General features: G+C 40.3%; 1 protein-coding gene across 4 annotated transcripts in view; it reads right to left on the reverse strand.

Annotated features, from left to right (window-relative positions):
- Positions 1-20,670, reverse strand: part of TAFA2 (TAFA chemokine like family member 2) — a 285,517-nt gene that overhangs the window by 26,825 nt on the left and 238,022 nt on the right. For all 4 annotated transcript variants that reach the window (XR_012904382.2, XR_012904380.2, XR_012904378.2 and 1 more), the window contains exons 3-4: positions 10,795-10,947; positions 9,254-9,378 (exon numbers count right to left, since the gene is read on the reverse strand). Coding sequence is in view for 1 of the 4 variants with exons in the window: in XM_075930749.2 (XP_075786864.2) it covers positions 9,254-9,378; positions 10,795-10,947 (278 nt within the window). In the remaining 3 variants the exon portion in view is untranslated. The remainder of the gene's footprint in view (positions 1-9,253; positions 9,379-10,794; positions 10,948-20,670) is intronic.

Consider the following 20,670-nt stretch of genomic DNA (forward strand, 5'->3'; position numbering starts at 1 on the left):
ATTCAGATACATCTGTTTTTCATTAGATCTGGATATACGTGTTTCTCAGAATCTCTGTGACCTAATTAAGGCTGTGTAATAGAGGCAAGATCTCTACTCGTAGCCAGGTCTGTAAATCTAGATCTAGCTAATAGACTGTCACTTTTCTTTTGTATGAAAACTTCACTGGAGTTCTTTTAAGTGCTGTCTCCTCAATATGAGATTATTATTGTGTCTTCTATACACACCAAAGAGCAAAGAATGTGCTTATCCACTCAGCTGGTGGAGCCTCTCTTAGGAGACATCTGGCAATTCATGTATCACGAGAGGAGTGGACTTCCAGCTATTTTCCAGATGCAATTTAGGATGTTGGTTTTCACCTATAAAGCTCTCTCATTGTTTGGGTTTTTGCTACTTAAAGACAGCCTTCTCCATGCAGCGTAGTTCACCCAAGTTGCTTTAATTTGAGAAGTAAGTGGAAATGTTTGACAGCAGAGAAGAGCCCTAAACCAACTTCCTCTACTAGCTGAACAGACCTCAAACCTGCCAAACTACTGACCACACTGCAAGTGTGTACTGTTCTTGGAAATCTTAGATGAGGGGTTATTAGGAGAAGCATGGGGCCGCCTTCTTTGATGGAGGGGCCTGTTCCTGTCCATATGTAAAGCTATCTAGCTGATGCATTTTTATTCCATGAGTCCAGAGAGTTTGTGACCATCTTATTTTACATATTAGGTCACATAAAAATAATGCTGCCACTAGCATCTGCTTTAATGAATTTAGAAACATTTCAACACCAGTATGTTGAGAGAGAGGAGGAGTCAGAGGTAAAATTATCAGCACTACTGACCATACAACAACCAAAGTGCATTTATTTGAATATACTGGATTGGTCCTGTTGATCATCATTTGGCTATCTGCATGGCCAGGCCTGACGACAGGGGGAACAAATGGGACCAACTGTCCTGGGCTCTGGCAATTCCAAAGGGCCCAGGGCTTCTGACTGCTGCTACTACTCTGAATTGCTGCTGGAGCACTGCACAGCATGCTCAGGGCAGTTTGGAGGGCTGCCTGGGGAGGGGGATGTGGCAAGGTGTGCTCTGGGCAATGCTGAAGGCTAGCTACCCTGAGCCCTGCACCCCATCTGCTCAAAGCCGTACCCTTTCCAGGAGCCAGCCCCACACACCCTGTGCCCAGATGCCCAGCAATTCTGTCAGCCCCACCGTGCATGGCCAGTTGACAAGTTTGGACATTATGTGTTCTCCTCTTCCAAAAACACGTGGTTTGATTTTTTTTCTTCTAAATTTTGGAATTCATGATGCAAAATCAGATTAAAGGGAAAATTATCAATATCTGATTTCAGATGCTCTGTAATATTGTTTTGGAAAATAGATAAACTCAGAATGGATTTCTCTCTGTCCTTTTAATATTTCAGGTTCTGCATACTAGTGATCTATCTCTAGCATTGATTTGGAAATCAGATTTGAATTTGGAATGTAGATGAAAACACTCAATATGGATTTCTCTCTGCCCCTGTAACACTTTTTCTTTTATTTCTTTATGTCCTTGCAATACTTATGATTTTTACAGTAGTCGATTTCTGATATTGGCGTACAATGTAGTTGCATAGTAATATATTCAATATTGATTTCTCTCTGACCTGAAGTGTGTTTTCCCTACACATTTTTTAAAAATACTAGTGACTGCTAAGATCTCACACTCAGGGCAGCTGACAAACTTTCTAGGCCTCTGGGCATGGTGGGGAGAGCCATGCATTCCTGGAAGAGGAGGGACCTTGGGAAAAGGGTAGGGCTGGAGGCAGCAAGCTGTAGGAACCGCCCAGAGCGTGCTGCACGGTATTCCAGCAGTGACAGGGCCCCACTACTGCTGTAGCATCAGGGACAGTTGCCCCATGGCCTCTAGTCACATTTGTCCCGTCCCCCACCCCAATGGCCCTGCTCACAGTTCCCACTACAAGAATAAGACATGGGCGCTCAGCACCTCTGAAAATTGGACCACACAGTTACAAAAGCTTGCACCTAATGTACATGCACTTCTACATATATAAAATCTAACTTCACTTATATATTTTTTTAAGAGAATAATGCATGGCTGGATTTTATTGCTAACTTCTCTGATTTGGCGGTTTTCTAAGAACATGAGCAAGCTTTTTTTGTTATGCAATGTCAGCTTTCATTGCTTGCTCCTTCAATAAAGTGATTAGCATATATAAGTACACCTTGTCAATAGTGGCTTGAGCTCTGAAGTCTCTGATTTTAGTCACTCTGCAAGTTATATATAACGGCATAAATTATATAACGGCATTATGGGCCACATCTTCAGCCGGTGGGAATCAAAGCACACCAGGGAACAATATGGGCCTTAACAAAAGAATTTAGATGCTTTTCAAATTTCAAATTTCAAGTGTCACTTTCCAAATGATTATAAACTACTATTGGATGGCATTTTTGGAGTGTTTCTCTGGCATTCAGACTAGGACATATTTAATCAAACTACATATATGTTAAACACAAATATCTTATATTTTTAAAATCAGATTACGGTGGATTCAAAGTCTAAACAGAACTAACAGAAAATGCAAGATGTTCCTGCCTGACTTGCTATTGCAGAAGTATATCAAACCATGAGCCACCAATGGGATGCATCTATGAAAAAGGATAATGAGACCTTAGGATGAAAGGTATTTGCTGTAGTGATAGAGAGAGAAAAATTGTTTTCCTTGGCCTCTGATGATAGGACAAGAAGCAATGGACTTAAATTGCAGCAAGGCAGGTTTAGGTTGGACATTAGGAAAAACTTCCTGTTAGGGTGGTTAAACACAGGAATAAATTGACTAGGGAGGTGATATCTACCTCACTGGAGATATTTAAGAGCAGGTTACATAAGAACCTGTCAGGAATGATCTAGATGATATTTGGTCCTACTGTGAGGGCAGGGGATGGACTTGATGACCTCTTGAGGTCCCTTCCAGTTCTGGATTTCTAAGAACCATTAAACAAAGCACTGGAGAGACCACATCTGGTATACTGTGTGCAGTTCTGGTCTCCCATGTTTAAGAAAAATGAATTCAAGCTGCAGTGACGGGCTAGTAGGATTGTTAGAAGAACAGAAAACTACCTTACAAGAAGAGATCAAGATGCTTGTCTTGCTTTAGCCTAACCAAAAGAAGGCTGAGGGGAGATACTCTCTATAAATACATCAGACGGATAAATACCAAGCAGGAAGAGGAGTTATTTAAGTGTTGAGAATAAATGGATATAAACTGACCATCAACAAGTTTAGGATTGAAATTAGGTGATGGTTTTTAACCATCAAAGGAGTGAAGCTCTGGAATAGCTTTCCAAGGGGAGCAGTGGGAGCAAAAAAAACCGAACTTGTTTCAAGTCTAATCTTGATAAGTTTATGGACAGGCATAAACAGTGGCATATGGCACTCTGACTGCTAATAGCCCAACGGCTGGAGATGGGATACTAGATTGACAGATTCTGGAGTTACTACAGATAATTCATTCCTAGGTGTATAGCTGGTTCAACCGATCATCATATATGTGGTGGGAAGGAATTTTCCCCAATGGCAGATCAGCACTGATGTTAGGGTGTTTTTGCCTTCCTCTGTGGAGGGAAAGCTGTGATTAACTGGATACATCTCAGTTAATTGCAGGGGACTCAACTGGTGCATCTGTTCCCTCTTATTCCCTGCCAATGGCACAATAAGTGTACAGTCTCTTGTGGGCTCTAATACTGAGATCTAATTTTAGTTGTTGGGTTTGTTTGTGTGCATGTGCTGAGCATGTGATATACAAGTCAGACTAGATGGTTGAACTGTCCCTTTTGACTTTACACTCTATGGGCACTTCAACACAGAAAAAAAAAAAGCTTTGGCAGCAAGTCTCAGAGCCCATGGCAAGTAACTCTGGCTCAATCTATGGGACTAAAAATAGCAGTGCAGATGTTAGAACTTAGGTTGGAACCCAGACTCTGAGACTCTCCACCCTCACTGGGTATCAGAACCTAGTCTCCAGGTCAGGGGTGGAAGTAACTTAAACTTTTAACAGGTGCTGGTGTATTGTAATCCCCCAGTAACAGAGGGGGCTCAAGACAGGAGGCAGGAGGGGGGTTGTGATATGACAGAACTTCTAATAAATTTGAGTGTGGGGTGAAGTGTGAGAGGCTCAGGACAAGGGGTTGTGGTGGGTGTGAGGAGCTTTAGGCATGGTTGGGGATGAGAGGATGCAGGAGTCTGGGCAGAGCCATGGGGACGTCTCGGAGCTGGTTATGAGGAGTGCAAGAATCCGAGTTGGGGGTTTGACCAGGGGCTCAGGTAGAAGGCTGGGTGCTGGAGTGAGGCAAGAGTCAGAGTTTGGGTACGTGAAGAGGGGCTCAGGGAAGAGGTTTGGGTGTGTGGGGGGGGGGAATACAGGAGACAGGTATGGGGTGGGGAGGGTGCAGGGCAGGTGGCTGGTGTATGTGTGGATGGGGGAGTGCAGGCAGGCAAGGGCACTATTTAAGGAAGGCATGGGGGCTGAAGACCCGCCCTCAAAATTCGTACCAGGGGGATGCTTGCTATTCCCCTTCATCACTCTGAGGGAGTGAGAGGAAAGTTCACAACTTGGGTCATTCACTTCTGTGTCCCCAACCTTCCCCAGTCGGGAGGGAGAGGAATGCATACACACTGTGTGTTTTCCTCTCACTTTCTAACAGAAAGAGGAACAGCTAGCAGCATTCCCACATGAATCTCGGAGGGGTAGGAGGGCTTCATCTCCCCCTGCTCTCCCTGAATGGTGCCATGGGCGGGGGAGGCTTGAACCTGAGGGCAGTCCCCAACCAGTAGGGGAGCACACCCCCAACTGGCCCCCTTAACCTTCCTGCCTACTGCTTAGCATGGCAGCCTGCAGGAAATCCCAGGAGTCCAGCTGGGAGCACGTCGCACCACCTTCTGCAGCTAGGTGCCCCAGTTGGCTCCTTCTTGCCAGAAGAGCACACTGGGGAGCACCAGCTTACTTTCACCTTTGCTCCAGCTGAGCCAGAATGTCTTCACAGCTTTATTGCAAAGGACCCCAGCATGACAACTCACTGCCAGAATCTTTTTGTGGTGAAAGTTTTCAGCGTGAATTCTAATATGTAACTTTTTTGAATTTCTTCACGTTCTTCACCTACTTTGGCATGATGAAAAATGCACACATCAAATAGCCACAGCACAGTGCAAGTCTGTAATCTGCACTCAGATAGAAATCGGGAACGTCATATAGTACAACATTTCTGATACAGCCCATTGATATATGAGTTCAGAATTCAAATTCCTCTGATGTTCTGGGTGTTCCAATCCATAGTTTTCATTTTGACCTAGATTTAATAAAAATATCTGCAGCTGTGCACCAAAATAAAGATATGGTATGTACATCTTATTCTCTGTGCAACTGTGTGCCAGCATGCATATGTGCACTCCTTATTCCCCTTTTAAATTTAGGTACATCTTTGCAGCGTGTTGAAAATTAATAACCTTAATCTGTCAGAGACATTCTCTTTGTAGTAGAATCCATCCTTAGCAATGCACTTCCTTAGAAAAGTACTTATGATACCAACACCTATTTTTTTCAGTTTGTTTAAGGCAGGATGGAAACATTTTGATCTCCCTTATTGTTCAAAAATATTTTACTCACTTCTAGCCAAATGGAATAGGTCACAAGAATTGGATGAAATAAATGAGGAATTATATACACTCAGCCCTGGTTTACACTAGGATCTTATTCTGAAATAACTCCCCCATGTTTGAATTTACAAGAGGTGCAGCTACACTACCAAACCTGTTATTTCAAAATAAGGGGCTGCAGAATTCAACTCCATACTCCTGCTTTTCACAATGAGTAACACTAATTCCAAAATAGTGATTTTGAAATAATGGTAGTGTAGATGCTCCAGTGCCACTAATTTGAATTTATTGACCTCCAGGAAGCCTCACAGAGCTCCCCAGTCCAAGGTAGTACATCCACATTAACAGAGCCTGCATCAGACTAATTTTGATGTTTCCCCATAGTGTGTACACACTAGTTCGAATTTGTTAAATCTAGAGTTCTTAAGTAGAATTTAGTAATTTCAAAATAGTTTCATAGTGTAGACATGGCCTCAGAACAAAATCTAAGGAAAAGGAAAAGAGATGGGGGAAGGATCCAAATGCTACTTACAAAATAAAATAAAGAACAACATGAGACGCCAGAAAACACAGGAAATAATAGTAACACAAGCTTGTCCTTAATGATAAAGGAAGCAAACTCACTCTAACATAATTATACCATATTATGTATGCCTCGGGCTAACTTAGTTTATCCTACAATGACTCTTCCAGCAGTCCTGCCTCTGTGCACATATTTGATGAGACTCTCCTGTCAAAGTCTTTGTAAGTCTGATGAACACTTGAAGTCCCCTGGTTCTTCTTAGAGACCTTCTCTTTCTGAGATCCAAGCACTCAGAATCATTTCAAAGACTCTCACCAACTGTAAGAAAGCAATCTTGCCTTTGGCTGATTTTCTTTGGCAGATTAAATTCTTCACTAGAGCTAGTCAAAGATTTTGTTTTTCAACTACAGTTTGTGTCTTGGAAAAGTAGATTAATTGAAAATGAATTTTTTTCAAGGAAAAAAACAATTCAAATACATTTTTTTGGTTTTCCAGCCAGAAGGGAAATTCTAATCCTCCCATTTTTCTCCACTTCCCTCTCTTTTTCCCTCAATGAAAAGTTCATGGGGAAAAAAAATTATTAAACATTAATAGGTAAAAGGAGGTGTTGCTTTTCTTGTTTTTTTTTCCTATCTGAAAAAATATAAAATTTGAGAAAAAGAGTGAGACCAAAAATTATAAACAAATTATTTCAAAATTAAATCCAAATGTTTACTGTTCTGAAAAAATATTTTATTTTTTGACAATAAATAAGGGGGGAAAAGTTAAAGTAAAAATGAAAACTTCATGTAAAAAAGCAACAACCAACTCCATCTTAACATTTTGCTAGAACTGCATCCTGGACCCTATGTTGTCTCTGGAAAATCTCAGCACTATCTTTATTTCATAGCTTTAATAATCTATTTTTAAACACCCTCTCCAGTTCCAGTGCAAAGCCCTAGCAGGCATATACTCCAAGATCTCTCCCTAAAAATAAATCACCATTTTAGCTAGATTAGCAATAGTCTCCTAAAACCACTCTGAATACAGAGGCACCCTTCCAAATACAATCTCCAACAGACTAAAACATGTTAATCAGACCCCAAACTCTTCTTCTCCAGAGATATTGCTTCTCTATGATTAATCCTTTTTAACTCATTAGACCTCTACTCTGTTAGCTGTATCCTAACATTGTAAGGTCTGGGAATCCATTGTAATGCAATCCATAATGTCTATTTCTGCATTCTTGATGTAAATAGTATCTGCCCTGAATATCCTAGGATTTTAATTTATAAATACAATTATTCATGCATATTCTTCTTAGATGTCTCTGAAAAGCATACAACACTTCAGCCAGGTCACATTTTAGACAAATCAATAAGTATTCTTGCATTATTAACCCTCACTCTTTCATTAGTGACTAATACCACAGCCATCAGAGGGTGACACTATATGTTACCAGAACTGGGCATGAAAAAAAACTCTTGCTCCAGAAGCCAGCTCCCTTCCCTAACTTAATAGTCCATTACTGCCATCCTGGGGTCTGGAAATCCAGGTGCTGTTTTGAAATCAGATACCTTTTTAGAGGAGGATTGCACTGCAAGTGTTTATGAGGCTATGATCTAACTGCTATTTTCACATGTATTATTGAAGAGGAAAATTTGACCCAGTGCTTAGAGGTGAATTGAGACCTAATATGTTACATTGCTTTTAGCAAGGCTTTCACAGATGCTGCTGTGTGTTTAAATCACACAACTTGCTAACTCCCTTTGGCTTCAGTGGGTTTTACATTATACATGACCATTGTATATGGGCTGCTTCATTCGACAAAAAAAGCTCATTATACTTGCTCTCTTAATACGGAATCTTTGCTGGGCTCTGTTATTATTTTTCTCTGACTCTCAACTGGCTTCAAACACTTTGCAACTTTTTCTTTCACTTCGAACCTTTTAGGATAGAAAAGAGCTCCAAATCCACTGCAGCCTCCAAACATTAGGGATCAGCACTCGCTTTTGATAACAAGATACTTCCTTAAGACAAGGACGGCATTCATCCTCCTAATAGCAGTGTAGGTATTCCAGGGTTTCTTAAAAATCAAGGGTACCAAAGTTTCAAATTCATTTATTATATATATATATATATATATATATATATATATATATATATATATATATATATGTGTGTGTGTGTGTGTGTGTGTGTATATATATATATATATATATATATATATATATAAAGAGAGAGAGAAAGAGAGAGAGAGAGAGATGTAGGATTAACCCTTCAGAGCACAGATAGCAAACTTTGAAGGATGGATCCTTAGTTTGCCTCACAAAGATTAAAAGTTTAATTGAACCTGCAGGGACTTAAAGCTGTGGGTTCCAGAAATCTGAGTATTTAATGCTTAGCATTATCTTAGTTAATTTGTTATAATTTTTCCTGTTTTAGCAATTAGAAAGCACAGATAACACCAGGTTTACTTTGTTTTCAGTGCATCACATTTAACAAATATTAGATGGATTTCTTCTAATGCAATTTTGAGCAAATAATATGAAAAGTGTCATATTTTAAAAGAAACATATTGCACCAGTCAAAATTTTGTTATAATTCAGTTTTACGAGACATAAATAACCAGAAGATTATTCTGTGATGACACAGCAAATGCTTACCATATTCAATAGTTTCTGTGTAGAAATATAATTTCAAGTAATTGACAAAGGTGTATTTGTTTTATACCTTTTATACCAATATCTCATGATATTGGAACTTTACAAGATTAGCAGGGTGCGCTGGCTTTTTGCAGCCAGTTATAGAAGGATAAACTGATCACATTTTTAAAAAATAAATTATTAGTAGTAGCAGCTGAAAAGGTGGTTGATTCTATTCTCTGCGTTAATCAGCCCTGAAAATGGCAGGAGTAATGTGCACTATGATCAATCAACTGCGAAGTATTCTGAAGGAAGTGTACAGGGTCAGGAAAGCAACCTCAATATAACTGCCAACCCACACCTCATTATTCTTCTTGGTTCTTTCCTTCCAAGTATTTATTTAGGGCCTATGCTTTAGTTTTTAGTTGACAACAAGTGATGATGATACTATACCTACCCTAGTTGTTTTCACTTTATTCCCAGAGGAACAGCTCCATCCTTTCCGATCTGGAAGAACTTTACATTCCTCCCCTTCAAGACATGGTTGCATGTGACACCACCATTTCTGTTCCACTATTGAAGCTATGAGAGAGAAGAACAAACACATTTACATATTCAGTAAATGGTCACTTTACATCCCCATTACATGGCAGCATCGATTTTATTCTCCACAAACTTTTAGTAAAAAATATATTGACCAACTGCTACATTGAAAATCAGAATCTTTCAAAATAAATAAGATTATTTGTCAAGGACACTATGAATTTGGCACCAGCATCTCTTTTTAATTAATATTATTACTATTGCTACTTTTTTTTTTACATTTGTCTTGCTTCGAAAACAAATTTCACAATAATCCTTTTCAATCAACAATTCTTCTTTCCAAGTGAAGATTTCTAAGTGTGGCACAATCTCATCTATTGAGTTAATGTATTGTTTTTGAAGTTCTGTAAATTCCTGTGTATGATGAAATGTATTCGCTGAAGATGATATACTTACTGTTTCTATGACAGCAAAATATTAATAGTAAATAGTTCATGTAAAGCTTAAACTAGACAGAGTCATGCAAAATGAGCCAATATTTTCCCAAATAAAACATATACGCTAATGCCACTTTTGTTGAATATAATATTAATATTGCTCGAATAATGTTGGTCTAAAAAGTGTAAAATTGAGTCAAATTATGCTCTGCTTATTTGGTTTTGCTTGCTTTGTGGCAAAGTAACAGATTAATAAAGTATGAGACTGCAGCATATTAAAATAATATGCTGGTGGAGCTTATGCATAAACTCTTTTAATTAAATCAACTTGATATAACACTAAGATCATTTTATTATTTAAATCACATTTTGCTTCTCAAGAGGTCTATTTCACTGTCATCCAATGATTTCACTGAGGCTACGCCTAGACTGCAAGCATCTTTCAAGAGATACTTTTGAAAAAGCCTCTTTTGAAAAAGAGCATCTAGACTACAACCAGTACTTTCGAAAAAGAGAGACGCTTTTTTGAAAGAGAGCACCTAGGCAGTCTGGATGCTCTCTTTTGAAAAAGCACAGTTTGCATTATATAGTGCCTTTTTTTGAAAGAGCACTTTCGAAAAAAGGTGTTATTCCTCGTAAAATGAGGTTTTCCGTGGTCGAAAAAACTGCCGCGTTCTTTCGATTTAATTTTGAAAAAATGAGACAGCAGTCTAGACGCAGGTGAAGTTTTTTCCAAAAAAGGCCACTTTTTAAAAAAAAACAAAACCCTGTAGTCTAGACACATCCTTTGTGTTTCCATAATGTAAGAGTGAATAATTCATTTTTCATATCCTCCTCTCCCCTACTCATCTTGGAGATGCCCATCAAATCTCAGCATCCTTTATTACACTTGTAAACACTGCTAGGTTTAGAAGAAAGATTTCCAATTTTGACACTAAGCATTACAAAACTCACTAGCAAAAATACAATGACTCAGTAGCAAAAAGAAGACAAAATGAAGTAAGAGAAGTCATCGCACCATCAACACAAGAAGGAGCTGCTCGGGTGGTACCTGCTACCTGCCCAGGAAAGCAGGAGCACTTGACTGTCTGTGACCTTTCTTCTATCTTGTTCTTATTACAACATCTGTGGAGAGCCACCACCTCACAGGTTCCAGTTTTAACATGGTGAGCTGTGCAAACAAAAAGAAGGTGAAGATGGTGATAACATGGCTAGGTAGGATGGTACAGGTTTTTTGGGGATTTTTTAAAAATGAGAAATACATTACATTTAGCTCTATAAAAGAATATGCACAGCACAAATTTTAGAATTACAACGATACCAACTCTACTTTGCAAAGTGTATTTCTTTACTCAACATAGCATAATTGTCTTAGGCAGAAAATGTATGGTGAGCAAGAGCAAGCAGAGAAGAATGTACATTGTACCATTTCAGTGGAACAAACCCATAGAGGTACTAAAAAGGCTTCATGAAAAAATATGTTTATTTCCATTATATCATAGGTACTCACATTGCTGTATAAACCTAATAAAATATATTTTTCTTTGTGTGACACCCAGGAAAGAAAGTTCCTCAATGTTAAAATAACACTTGGAATGCATATACACACACACACACACACGTATATATATATATATATATATATATATATATATATATATATATATATATATATATATATATATATATATAAGATGACCACCTGTCCTCAGATAGATTCTCCAGGTTTTTATGTGATGTCCCAGCATCTTTCTTCAGGACACATGGAATGTCCCACTTGTAGTTTGTGTGGCTTTTTTTCATTAGTCAGCATGCAGTTCCATTAAGGACATGTGGCAGGATTTGGGGACCCTATGAAGGGACCATGATTCCCCCATCATGTCATGGAGCTTTCTTCTTTACAGTGCAAAGCCGGTTTGGGAGACAGTGAATCACTGACTACTCAGACACATTAACCATTTTCTTTTGCTTCAGGATCAGCTAACCAGTCACAAGAGCTACTGCAGCCCTGAGACTACAGCAGTCTCATGAGAAGATCTGCCTGGAGGAGAGGTTAATTCTTCAAGGTATAGTAACTAGTTATTGCATCATTTTCATTTAATCAAAACTTACAGAGACAGCAAGCTGCACCAGGGGCTGCTAGAAAGTGCAGGGCAGATCACGGACAGTAATACAGTCACTGTCTATACATAGAACCTGTATTGTACCCAAATGAGATTGAGAGATATAACCTTAGGGAGACTACTAGCAAGTATTATGCAAAATTTCCTTTCCTCAGGTCTACAATGCTCAGCCTTGGGTAGTTATTTTTGCATCACTGAGGGTATGTCTACACTACCCTCCTAATTCGAACTAGGAGGGTTATGTATGCATACCGCACTTGCAAATGAAGCCCGGGATTTGAATTTCCCGGGCTTCATTTGCATAAGCCGGGCGCCGCCATTTTTAAATCCCGGCTAGTTCGAACCCCGTGCCGCGTGTAGCCGCACGGCACGGGGTTCGAACTAGCCGGGATTTAAAAATGGCAGCGCCCGGCTTATGCAAATGAAGCCCAGGAAATTCAAATCCCGGGCTTCATTTGCAAGTGCGGTATGCCTACATTACCCCGCTAGTTCGTACTAGCGGGGTAGTGTAGACATACCCAGAGAGGGGGCACTGGAAAGGTAGCAAGTGCAAAATATTTTATCAAATGTTATCAAGAATAAAGACTCCCTCCACCCCGTTCCTACGCAAATTACAAAAGTTGGAACGTCAGCAGAAGGTTACCTGAATTGGCAAGCAAATGTAAAAGGTGAGGCTCTAATGGGAGATTTGCCATGTAGGAATGGGCCCTTTTACAAGCAGATTTTGACTTTGTTTTTAATTTACATGCTACAATGTGTGAGGAATCTATCACTGTCCCAAAGCAAATTGCCCTTTCCAGCCAGCAGCCCATATTCTTAAAACCAGATGAATTTAAGCCTTAGCCCTTAACTTGAAGCCATTGCTGAACCATGGGACTCCAAGGTGAACACTAAAGAGATTGTACTACCTGTTAAGATAGAACAGATTCTCTCCTCTGAGCCAGCTCCACTCTGTGGACCAGTGGTGAGGAGAAGCAGAAGCAGGGCCATAACCAAGCCTCTTCACTGACCCCTTTTCAGAGTCTTTCTCCCTGAGAGAACACAGAGCAGTAACAAGCCAATTCCTCTCCTTGCAAGAGTGCAAGGACAATTATTGTCAACTGCAACCACTTAATTGCTATCCATGCCCATGCACAGCTAAAAAGGGGCAGCCCGGATCCTAGCTACCAAATTGGAAGCTACTGCTTAGAATATTATATTCAAGTAATCACATATTTTTCACCAAAATAAAGACAGTGAAACAGCTTGTGACAGTTCTAAACACTCTCTACACATCTCAGTGTTAGTATCAGGTTGCACAGAGTTACAGCTGAAATGATATAGCACAATGTGACTGATCAAACGATGGTCATGCAGATTATGCTCCACTGAAAAGTGACATATCAGGTGAGAAATTCAAAAAAATTGAACTCAAGTAAATGTTTTTCCATATTTTAAAAGCTTTAACTATTGTTGATAAAACTGAGAAAGAGAGATGCTGAACTTTTTTAGGAAGTTAGTGGAGCATGTTACCCCAATATCCTGAGACTTTTTATATGATATTTATTTTTAGGTCTATTAGTATTGGGTAACCACAGTAAAAATTATTTTAATTGCTTTGCAAACATTTATATGGGTTAACATTGCATGTTAACAAATTGATTAATAGAATTACATATATTTTATCAACTAAGTTTTTATATGTTTTATAGAGAACAGAGCATCTTTACTTGCGTATACAGTAAAATAAATCACTTATACATTATGTTTCTTACATATAATATGCAGCATGATCATAGAGTGGACACACAAACCTATTCTGAAAAGTTACATTAATTTTTATTATAACAGGCAATTAAGCATTTCAAATTTACACCCACACCCAAACTAACACAAATTTATTTCACCAACTTGACATGAGATTCATATAACAAACCTGACACTGAAGCTATAAAGAAAAGTAAATTTAGTGTCAAGTTGTGAATTTGTTCCTGCTTATTTTTCTCTCTATTAGATTTCAGTTCGTGTTTGTATTCTGATTTGTCTCATTGGTTCTGAAATTTTGTTTGCCTCTATGCTCTCTTATTTAGTAGAGTTACGCAGCTTGACTGGCTCTCTAGAAATTCCATATACACCTTCTAAGCAGAAATAAACCATCACCTCCATGCTTCAATAGTCCTCTGAAATGCAAGCTAGTTAGTGAATTTCGGTTATTGTTCAATGCTTTGAGGGAAAAAAGTACTTGCTGAAACAAAAACTTTTCAAGATAGCTAATTTCTTACTTTGTAGTCATTAGAGAGAAAATGGGGCATTTTCCAAAGCTTTTATGCCAAAGTAATCTAATTAAATGAAACGATCATTTACATTTGTGAATGGCAAGGAAAAGCATTTCAAAAGATGTTGTGATATGTAAAGAATGGATTAGAGCAAAAATAACCCAATGCTAATGATTGCATTGCAGAGACTATTTCGTAAAACTGTTTCCATTTTTGGAGGTAGAAAAATAAAACGTCCCAGAAAAGGCTCTCCTGGCTCTCCAACACATTAAAAATCTAGGGAAACTAAATTCTAGTTTCTACTTACTATCTAAAGTACATTGTGAATGGTCCTAGAGAAGAAATGTGGGGATTTCAGTTCCTTGTGCTATCAAATAATTAAGTTCCAGTGCAGTAAGTACAATATCTGTCAGTCTCATGTGAAATGAAAGCTTCTATGAAGCAGATAAAGAATTTCCCTCAACCTAACACAAATTAACCTCATTAAACCATTGAACCATTCCAGAGTGAGATAGTAGTTTACGAGTGTCACATTTTTGGTTTGTTTCTTCCTCTCACGGCACTCATCTGAAAGTGCGCTGCTTGCTTTCTTGTGAAACAATGTCCTTTCTGGAATTCTACAAAAATTCATTTTTCAAAAATATATCCTATGGACTCAATTCTTCAGCCTTTACTAAAATGAGCAATTCTTATTCATGCATCTTGTTCTATTAAAATTAATGGGACTAAACATGTGAGTAAGGTTTTCTGAATCAGGCCTGACAGTATTTGTGTAGATACAAAGAAGTCCAATAATAATTACACGTAAGAGTTTCAGAAGATATTGTGTAACCTTAGAGTGCAACTTGGAAAACAGAAATAATCATGTATTTTCTCTCTAAAGGTATGTGCTGTGGTTAATCTACCACTTTATGGTAGTTTTCATGGAGTTATATGGTCTACAGTTATCATATAAAGGACTATTTTACACAATAGTTGTACTCTGAAACTTAATGTATTACCAGTAACGCTAATGAATTATATTAAAGAATACTTTTAAATTCAGACAGAAAAGCTCTCTAATCTATATATGCTATGCACTGTGGCTCATACATAAAAGCCAGTTATTTAGCTTAAAAATATATTTATTCCCATGTGTTAGAATTAACTCTCAGATTAATGTGATTTCAATAGGTTTCACACACTTGTTTGATGGCAAAATTTGTTTATTTTTTTTTATGCATGAGATTAGCACTTTGCGTTAACAAATATGAATATATTATATGCAAGTCACTAAAATTATGCATGACAGTGAGGCTCTGCTGAACTCCATACACTCTTCAATATTCTTTTTATTACTTTGCACTACAGTAGCATCTAAAGATCCTAATCAAGTGTGAGCCCCATTCTGCTACATGCTGTACACACAGAGTAATACACTTTCAAATCCTAAGACCCCATTTTGTCTCCAAGATGTAACAATCTTAAACCCATCCTGCAAGGAATTACATGCACGCTTAACTTAATGCACTGTGAATAGTCCTATTAAGGTGTATACATTTTTGAAGGCTCATAGCAGAATCAGAGCCAGAGGTGAAAGTCGAGTGGCGGGCCCTGGTGTGCTACTCCAGCAAGAAGAAGCTGGCCAGCTGAGGCACTCTGCTGCAGGAGCACGTTGGGGGCTCTCCCTCAGGCAGCCAGGCTGGTCAAAGGACTGGCTGTAGGTGCGCTACCACACTGGTCCGAGACTGCCCCAACCTCAAGGCTCCCCCGCCACAAGGCATCCTGCTTGTTGCTTACTGTTCCACTTCCATCACTGTCAGGCAGTGAGAGGAAAGCTCATAGTATCCCTGCATTCCTCTCCATCCTGGCTGGCGCAGGCAGGGAGCAGAAGAGTGAGCGACTCATGTTGTGTGCTGTCCCCTGTATCCCTGACAGCGATGGAAGAGGAAGAGCAAACAACAAGCAGTGTCGGTAAGAATGGGGAGGGCTTCAGCCCCCCCTGCTCTCCTTAAAGAGCATGCTTGCCCCTTCAATCCTTCCTATACCTCACACACCTGCCCTAAGCTCCTCTTAACACACCCCAACCCTGACTCCTACACCCCCACTCACATCTCCACCCCTTTGTGAGCCCACCAGACCCACCCCAACCTCCTGCCTTGAGCCCCCAGCACGCCAACCCACACTTACATTTCTTATATTGCATATTGCACCCCCTCCATTCCCCTGCCCTGAGCCCTTCTGGTGGGCGGAGAGGCATACAACAGTATCTGTAAGAAATTTAAGTTACTTTCACCCCTAAGAACCATAACTAAAACAAGAAGCAATAAATGGGGGACACAAACAAGGGGTGAGAGAACGGTAAAAGTTTTGCTTTTTCATAAAGTTTAACTGCAGTGATTTCTGAAGAAGTCTAATAGGATGGGGCCACACAGTCTTCTCTGGCCTAATGGACAAGACATCTAATACAAAATAAATGCTGTGGTCCTGTCCTTCGAACCTTTACTGAGCTGAGTAATCTTTATTCATGCAAATATTTCTTCTCCACAAGAGTTGTCACATTAATGATTAAAATGGGACAATTGTGAAAACAATCCATACTTTCTTGCACAGTTTACAAGTGACTTTTCTAAATTCTATCCTGGTAATGTCTAAAGAATTCTAACTTTTTATTGATAGAAGAAAAATAAAACAAAATTAGTAATTTGACTATAATGTCTTCCACTTCAAGCCCTAAACAGCATATTATTAAGTGACCAAAGAAAGCACTGTTTTTTTTCCCATGGAGAATGTTTGCTTTGTTCTTGCTGATTGACATGGAAAGCAAATGTAGGTTATCTTTCCTCTACACATCAGCAATTTCAATATGTCACGTCAGTTTCACTGTGACACTCTAGATAGGAAGGATATGAATACCTCTCCAAAATTAGGGAGGGGAGAAATCCTGGTTGCATCATTTTTAAAAGCTCTGTTAACTAATGCTAGTAGCTGGAAAAGTATACAGTAAATTCAATTTAAATCTTTAGCTGAGACAGGCTTTTCAGCTCAGGTTTCCATTGAAGGCCAAATAACAATAACAAAAGAAAAAGACAGAGCAATTATATTATGTGGTTAATTTCAACATCTTTGTGTTACCTTTACCCAACAGTAGCAAAGGCAAGTTTTATGTTTGATTAATGAAAAATGTATAAGCAGTGGTGTGTGTATGTTAATTTCAACACCTTTCTGTTATGTTTTACTAGCTTCAGTGGATTTTGGATCAGGCCCTTAATAACTGAGTTAGCCAATAATATTTCATATGAAGAATCATGGAGCTTAGATTACCACTGTAGGACTCTCTCTCAAAACAGCACATGCCAGGAAATGATTGCAAAAGCTGGGGTCATATTCAGCAGTACTTTAGGTATTTGCAGTATTTGAGGATTTCCCCATGCTCAGTGATGGCAGTAGGCCTGTGTTTCATGAAGAACAACAGATACAGTAGATATGCTGCATCATTTTCCAGATGACACATGGAGAAGCACAATGGAATCTGTCATAGAACAAATAATTTCATCCTTCTATACTACATGTTAAACCTCCCAAATCCGGGACTCAGCCATGGATGTTGCTGGACCAAAGAGCTACGGAAGCCAGGAGCATGAGCCAGCTGGGAGAATGTGGGGGCTGAGGATTCCTGCCTGGGCCAGCAGTGGCTGGGCTAGGAACCCTGGCATTAGCGAGGCCAGGCAGGGCCCGGGGAACCTCCACCCAGCCAGGGAACTGCTGATGACTGCTGGGGATGAGGAACTCTGATGGCAGCAGCCTGGCTGGGAACCGTGGTGGCAGCAGGCAGGCAGCAGGGTGGGGAGCCCCAGCCAGGCCAGAGTTGACATGGCAGGGAGCCTCAACCTTGGGAGCCCCAGGGAGAGAAGCCAGTAGCAGGGCAGCCAGCAAACTCCCTGGTCCAGGACCACTCAGTTTCCCAGGGTACCGGACCAGGGAGGTCCAACCTGTACTACTAAAACAATTATTTAGATAGATTTCCTCCCTCAGGTGTGTTTTGAATGTTGTAGACTAGAATCCTTGCTTCAGAGGCCTTCATTTATATCATATACAGTAGGAGTGGGGAACCTATGGCCCGGGGCCAGATGGCTTCCTCCCTCCATGATCAGGGAGCCTGCACTGCCACTCTCCCCCTCCCTCCCAGCAGGGGAAATAACAGAGCTTTTGCCTGGAGGCTTAATTGCAGCCAATAGGAGCAACAGGGGGCAGTGCCTGGGAGTGGTGGAGGACATGGAGACATGTGCATCCCTGGGGAACTGCACTGCGGGAGTACATCCCCATTGCCCAGACCCCACACACCCACCCCACTCCTGCACCCCCTCCTTCCCAGATCTCCCACATCCAGCCTGCTCTTGCACCCTACCACCCATTCAGTCCCCACACCCTATGCCTACCTCCTGGCAGCCCCTTCTCACGCAATGAACCCCTCATTTTTGGTCACACCCCAGAGCCTTTGAGCAACCCACAAAATCTGCTTGTCCAGGCCCCGCTAGGCTCTGGTGCACAAGGGGAATATGGAGAATGTTTTTCTGCTTCTCAGTCGGGAGTCACATTAGTAAGAGATTTTTTTTTTGGCTTCTTACTTTTGTGTAGCCCCCGAATGATTTTTCTGTGGGTCATCAGCCCCTAAGCCCCCCACCCTTGATATTCAGATAATTTACAGCTGCAATACAACTTGTATGAAAATGTACATGTATATTTCTCCTATGAAATAATCCTTTTCCACTTTTTCTGAGCCTCGTATCTTGATCATTTATTTTCCAAACGACTAGAATATGCTATGTGCCAAATTATAGTAATCGTGTATGGAAATGCCAGAGGACCAAAAGGACTAGAAAGTCACACCCTTGATAATCACACAGGATGCTGGTCAGTTTCAGCAGCAGCTGAATCGGGGACGCCTGCAGCAGAGCAGCTGGGGTGCTGCTGGGTTTGTCCGGTAGCGCCACCCCTCGGCGCTGCGAGACCAACCTGGCAGCACCCCAGCTGCTTTTAGGGATGCCTGGGACAGAGCTGCTCTTGAGGATGCTGAGGGGCAGCGCTACAGGACCAACACGGCAGCACCCCAGCTGCTCTGCCCCAGGCGTCCCCAAGTCAGCCGCTGCTGAAACTGATCAGCGGCTGACTCCAGGAAGCCTGGTAGCACCCCAGCTGCTCTGGCCCCGGCTTCCCCGATTTAGCTGCTGGTCAGTTTCAGCAGCAGCTGAATCGGGGAAGCCATGCGCAGAGCAGCTCCAATTGTCTAGCTGCCCGGAGCACTTCCGGGTTCCCGATGGTGCCAGACCATCAGGAGTGCCGAAGCATTGGATGCCAGACCAATGGTGTTTTACTGTACTATTTTGTGACTGTGGGTATTATGCACAAAAGTGCAGACTTCATCTGAGGAAAAGATAGAATATTTTCTTGTTACGTGTAGGGAAGATACCAGTGATGGGAAGGAGCCATACTGGGATGTGGCAGGGTTGCATTGCAGTTTGGTAAGCCAGGGTAATGGCAATTAGGGCTTCCTTATAAACTGGCTCTAAATTATGCAAAGTAGAGGCAAAATAGCCCTAAGCAAACCCAGTATTGGAGGGATAGAGGGTATAAAGATGATGTAGAGTCATCTTGACTTTTTCCTCTTTGTTCATTTGTGCACAGGAGTGTCATTCTCATGCAATTGATGATTGAGCCTATTATTATTAGTGAAAAACAAGCAAGGAGGGAGAGAAAGAAAGAATGTTAGTGTAAACTTTGGAAAAGCTTTTTTCTATCAAGATCATATCACCCAGAAGCAACAGGCTAAGAAATCTACACTGACTAGCAAGGAGACATCTTACATAAGAAAGGTTTGTGCATCAGGCTCATAAATCAAAAGCTATAAAGAGGCACGTTCTAAAACATTCTGTAATAAGTGGAAGAGAAAAATTGTTATACCAAATCAGAATGGTGAACCGTAGCTTGATACACCACTCAGTATTTAAGATGATGATAAAAAGAATCAATGTATAATGAAGGAAATTCCTTTTTGTTCATACGCCCTCCGTTCCTTTAAAAACGCATCTAGATGTCTAGTCTCAGAGGGATAGTCATGCTATTCTGTATCTGCATCTGACAAAGTGGTTATTACCCAGGAAAGCTTATGCCCAAATAAATCTGTTGGTAGTTAAGGTGCCAAAGGAGTCCTTGTTGAACTTGCTGTCTGGCATATGAGGGCTTATTCTACGGTTGGACACATGACCAGTCGAAAAGCAACTGGTCAATTTGCCTGTAAATGTCAAAAATCGTCAAATATCTCAAAGTACTATTTTATTAGACGAGCAGAACTTTATCATCTCAAACAGGCTCAGCCTCTGAAAGGTGTTTACACAAAATTACAAAACCAAGTTACTGAACTGAGTTATTTTAATTCTGAAAAATGTGAAAATTAAGTTCTAAAAAAATGAAAGAATAGCATCATAATGCAACACAAAAGGTAGGAGCCATAAGAGTATTCTTATTAAGACTATTTGG

Source organism: Pelodiscus sinensis, chromosome 1 (genome assembly GCF_052426305.1).
Source record: "Pelodiscus sinensis isolate ZL-2025 chromosome 1, ASM5242630v1, whole genome shotgun sequence".
NCBI classification, from domain to species: domain Eukaryota; kingdom Metazoa; phylum Chordata; order Testudines; family Trionychidae; genus Pelodiscus; species Pelodiscus sinensis.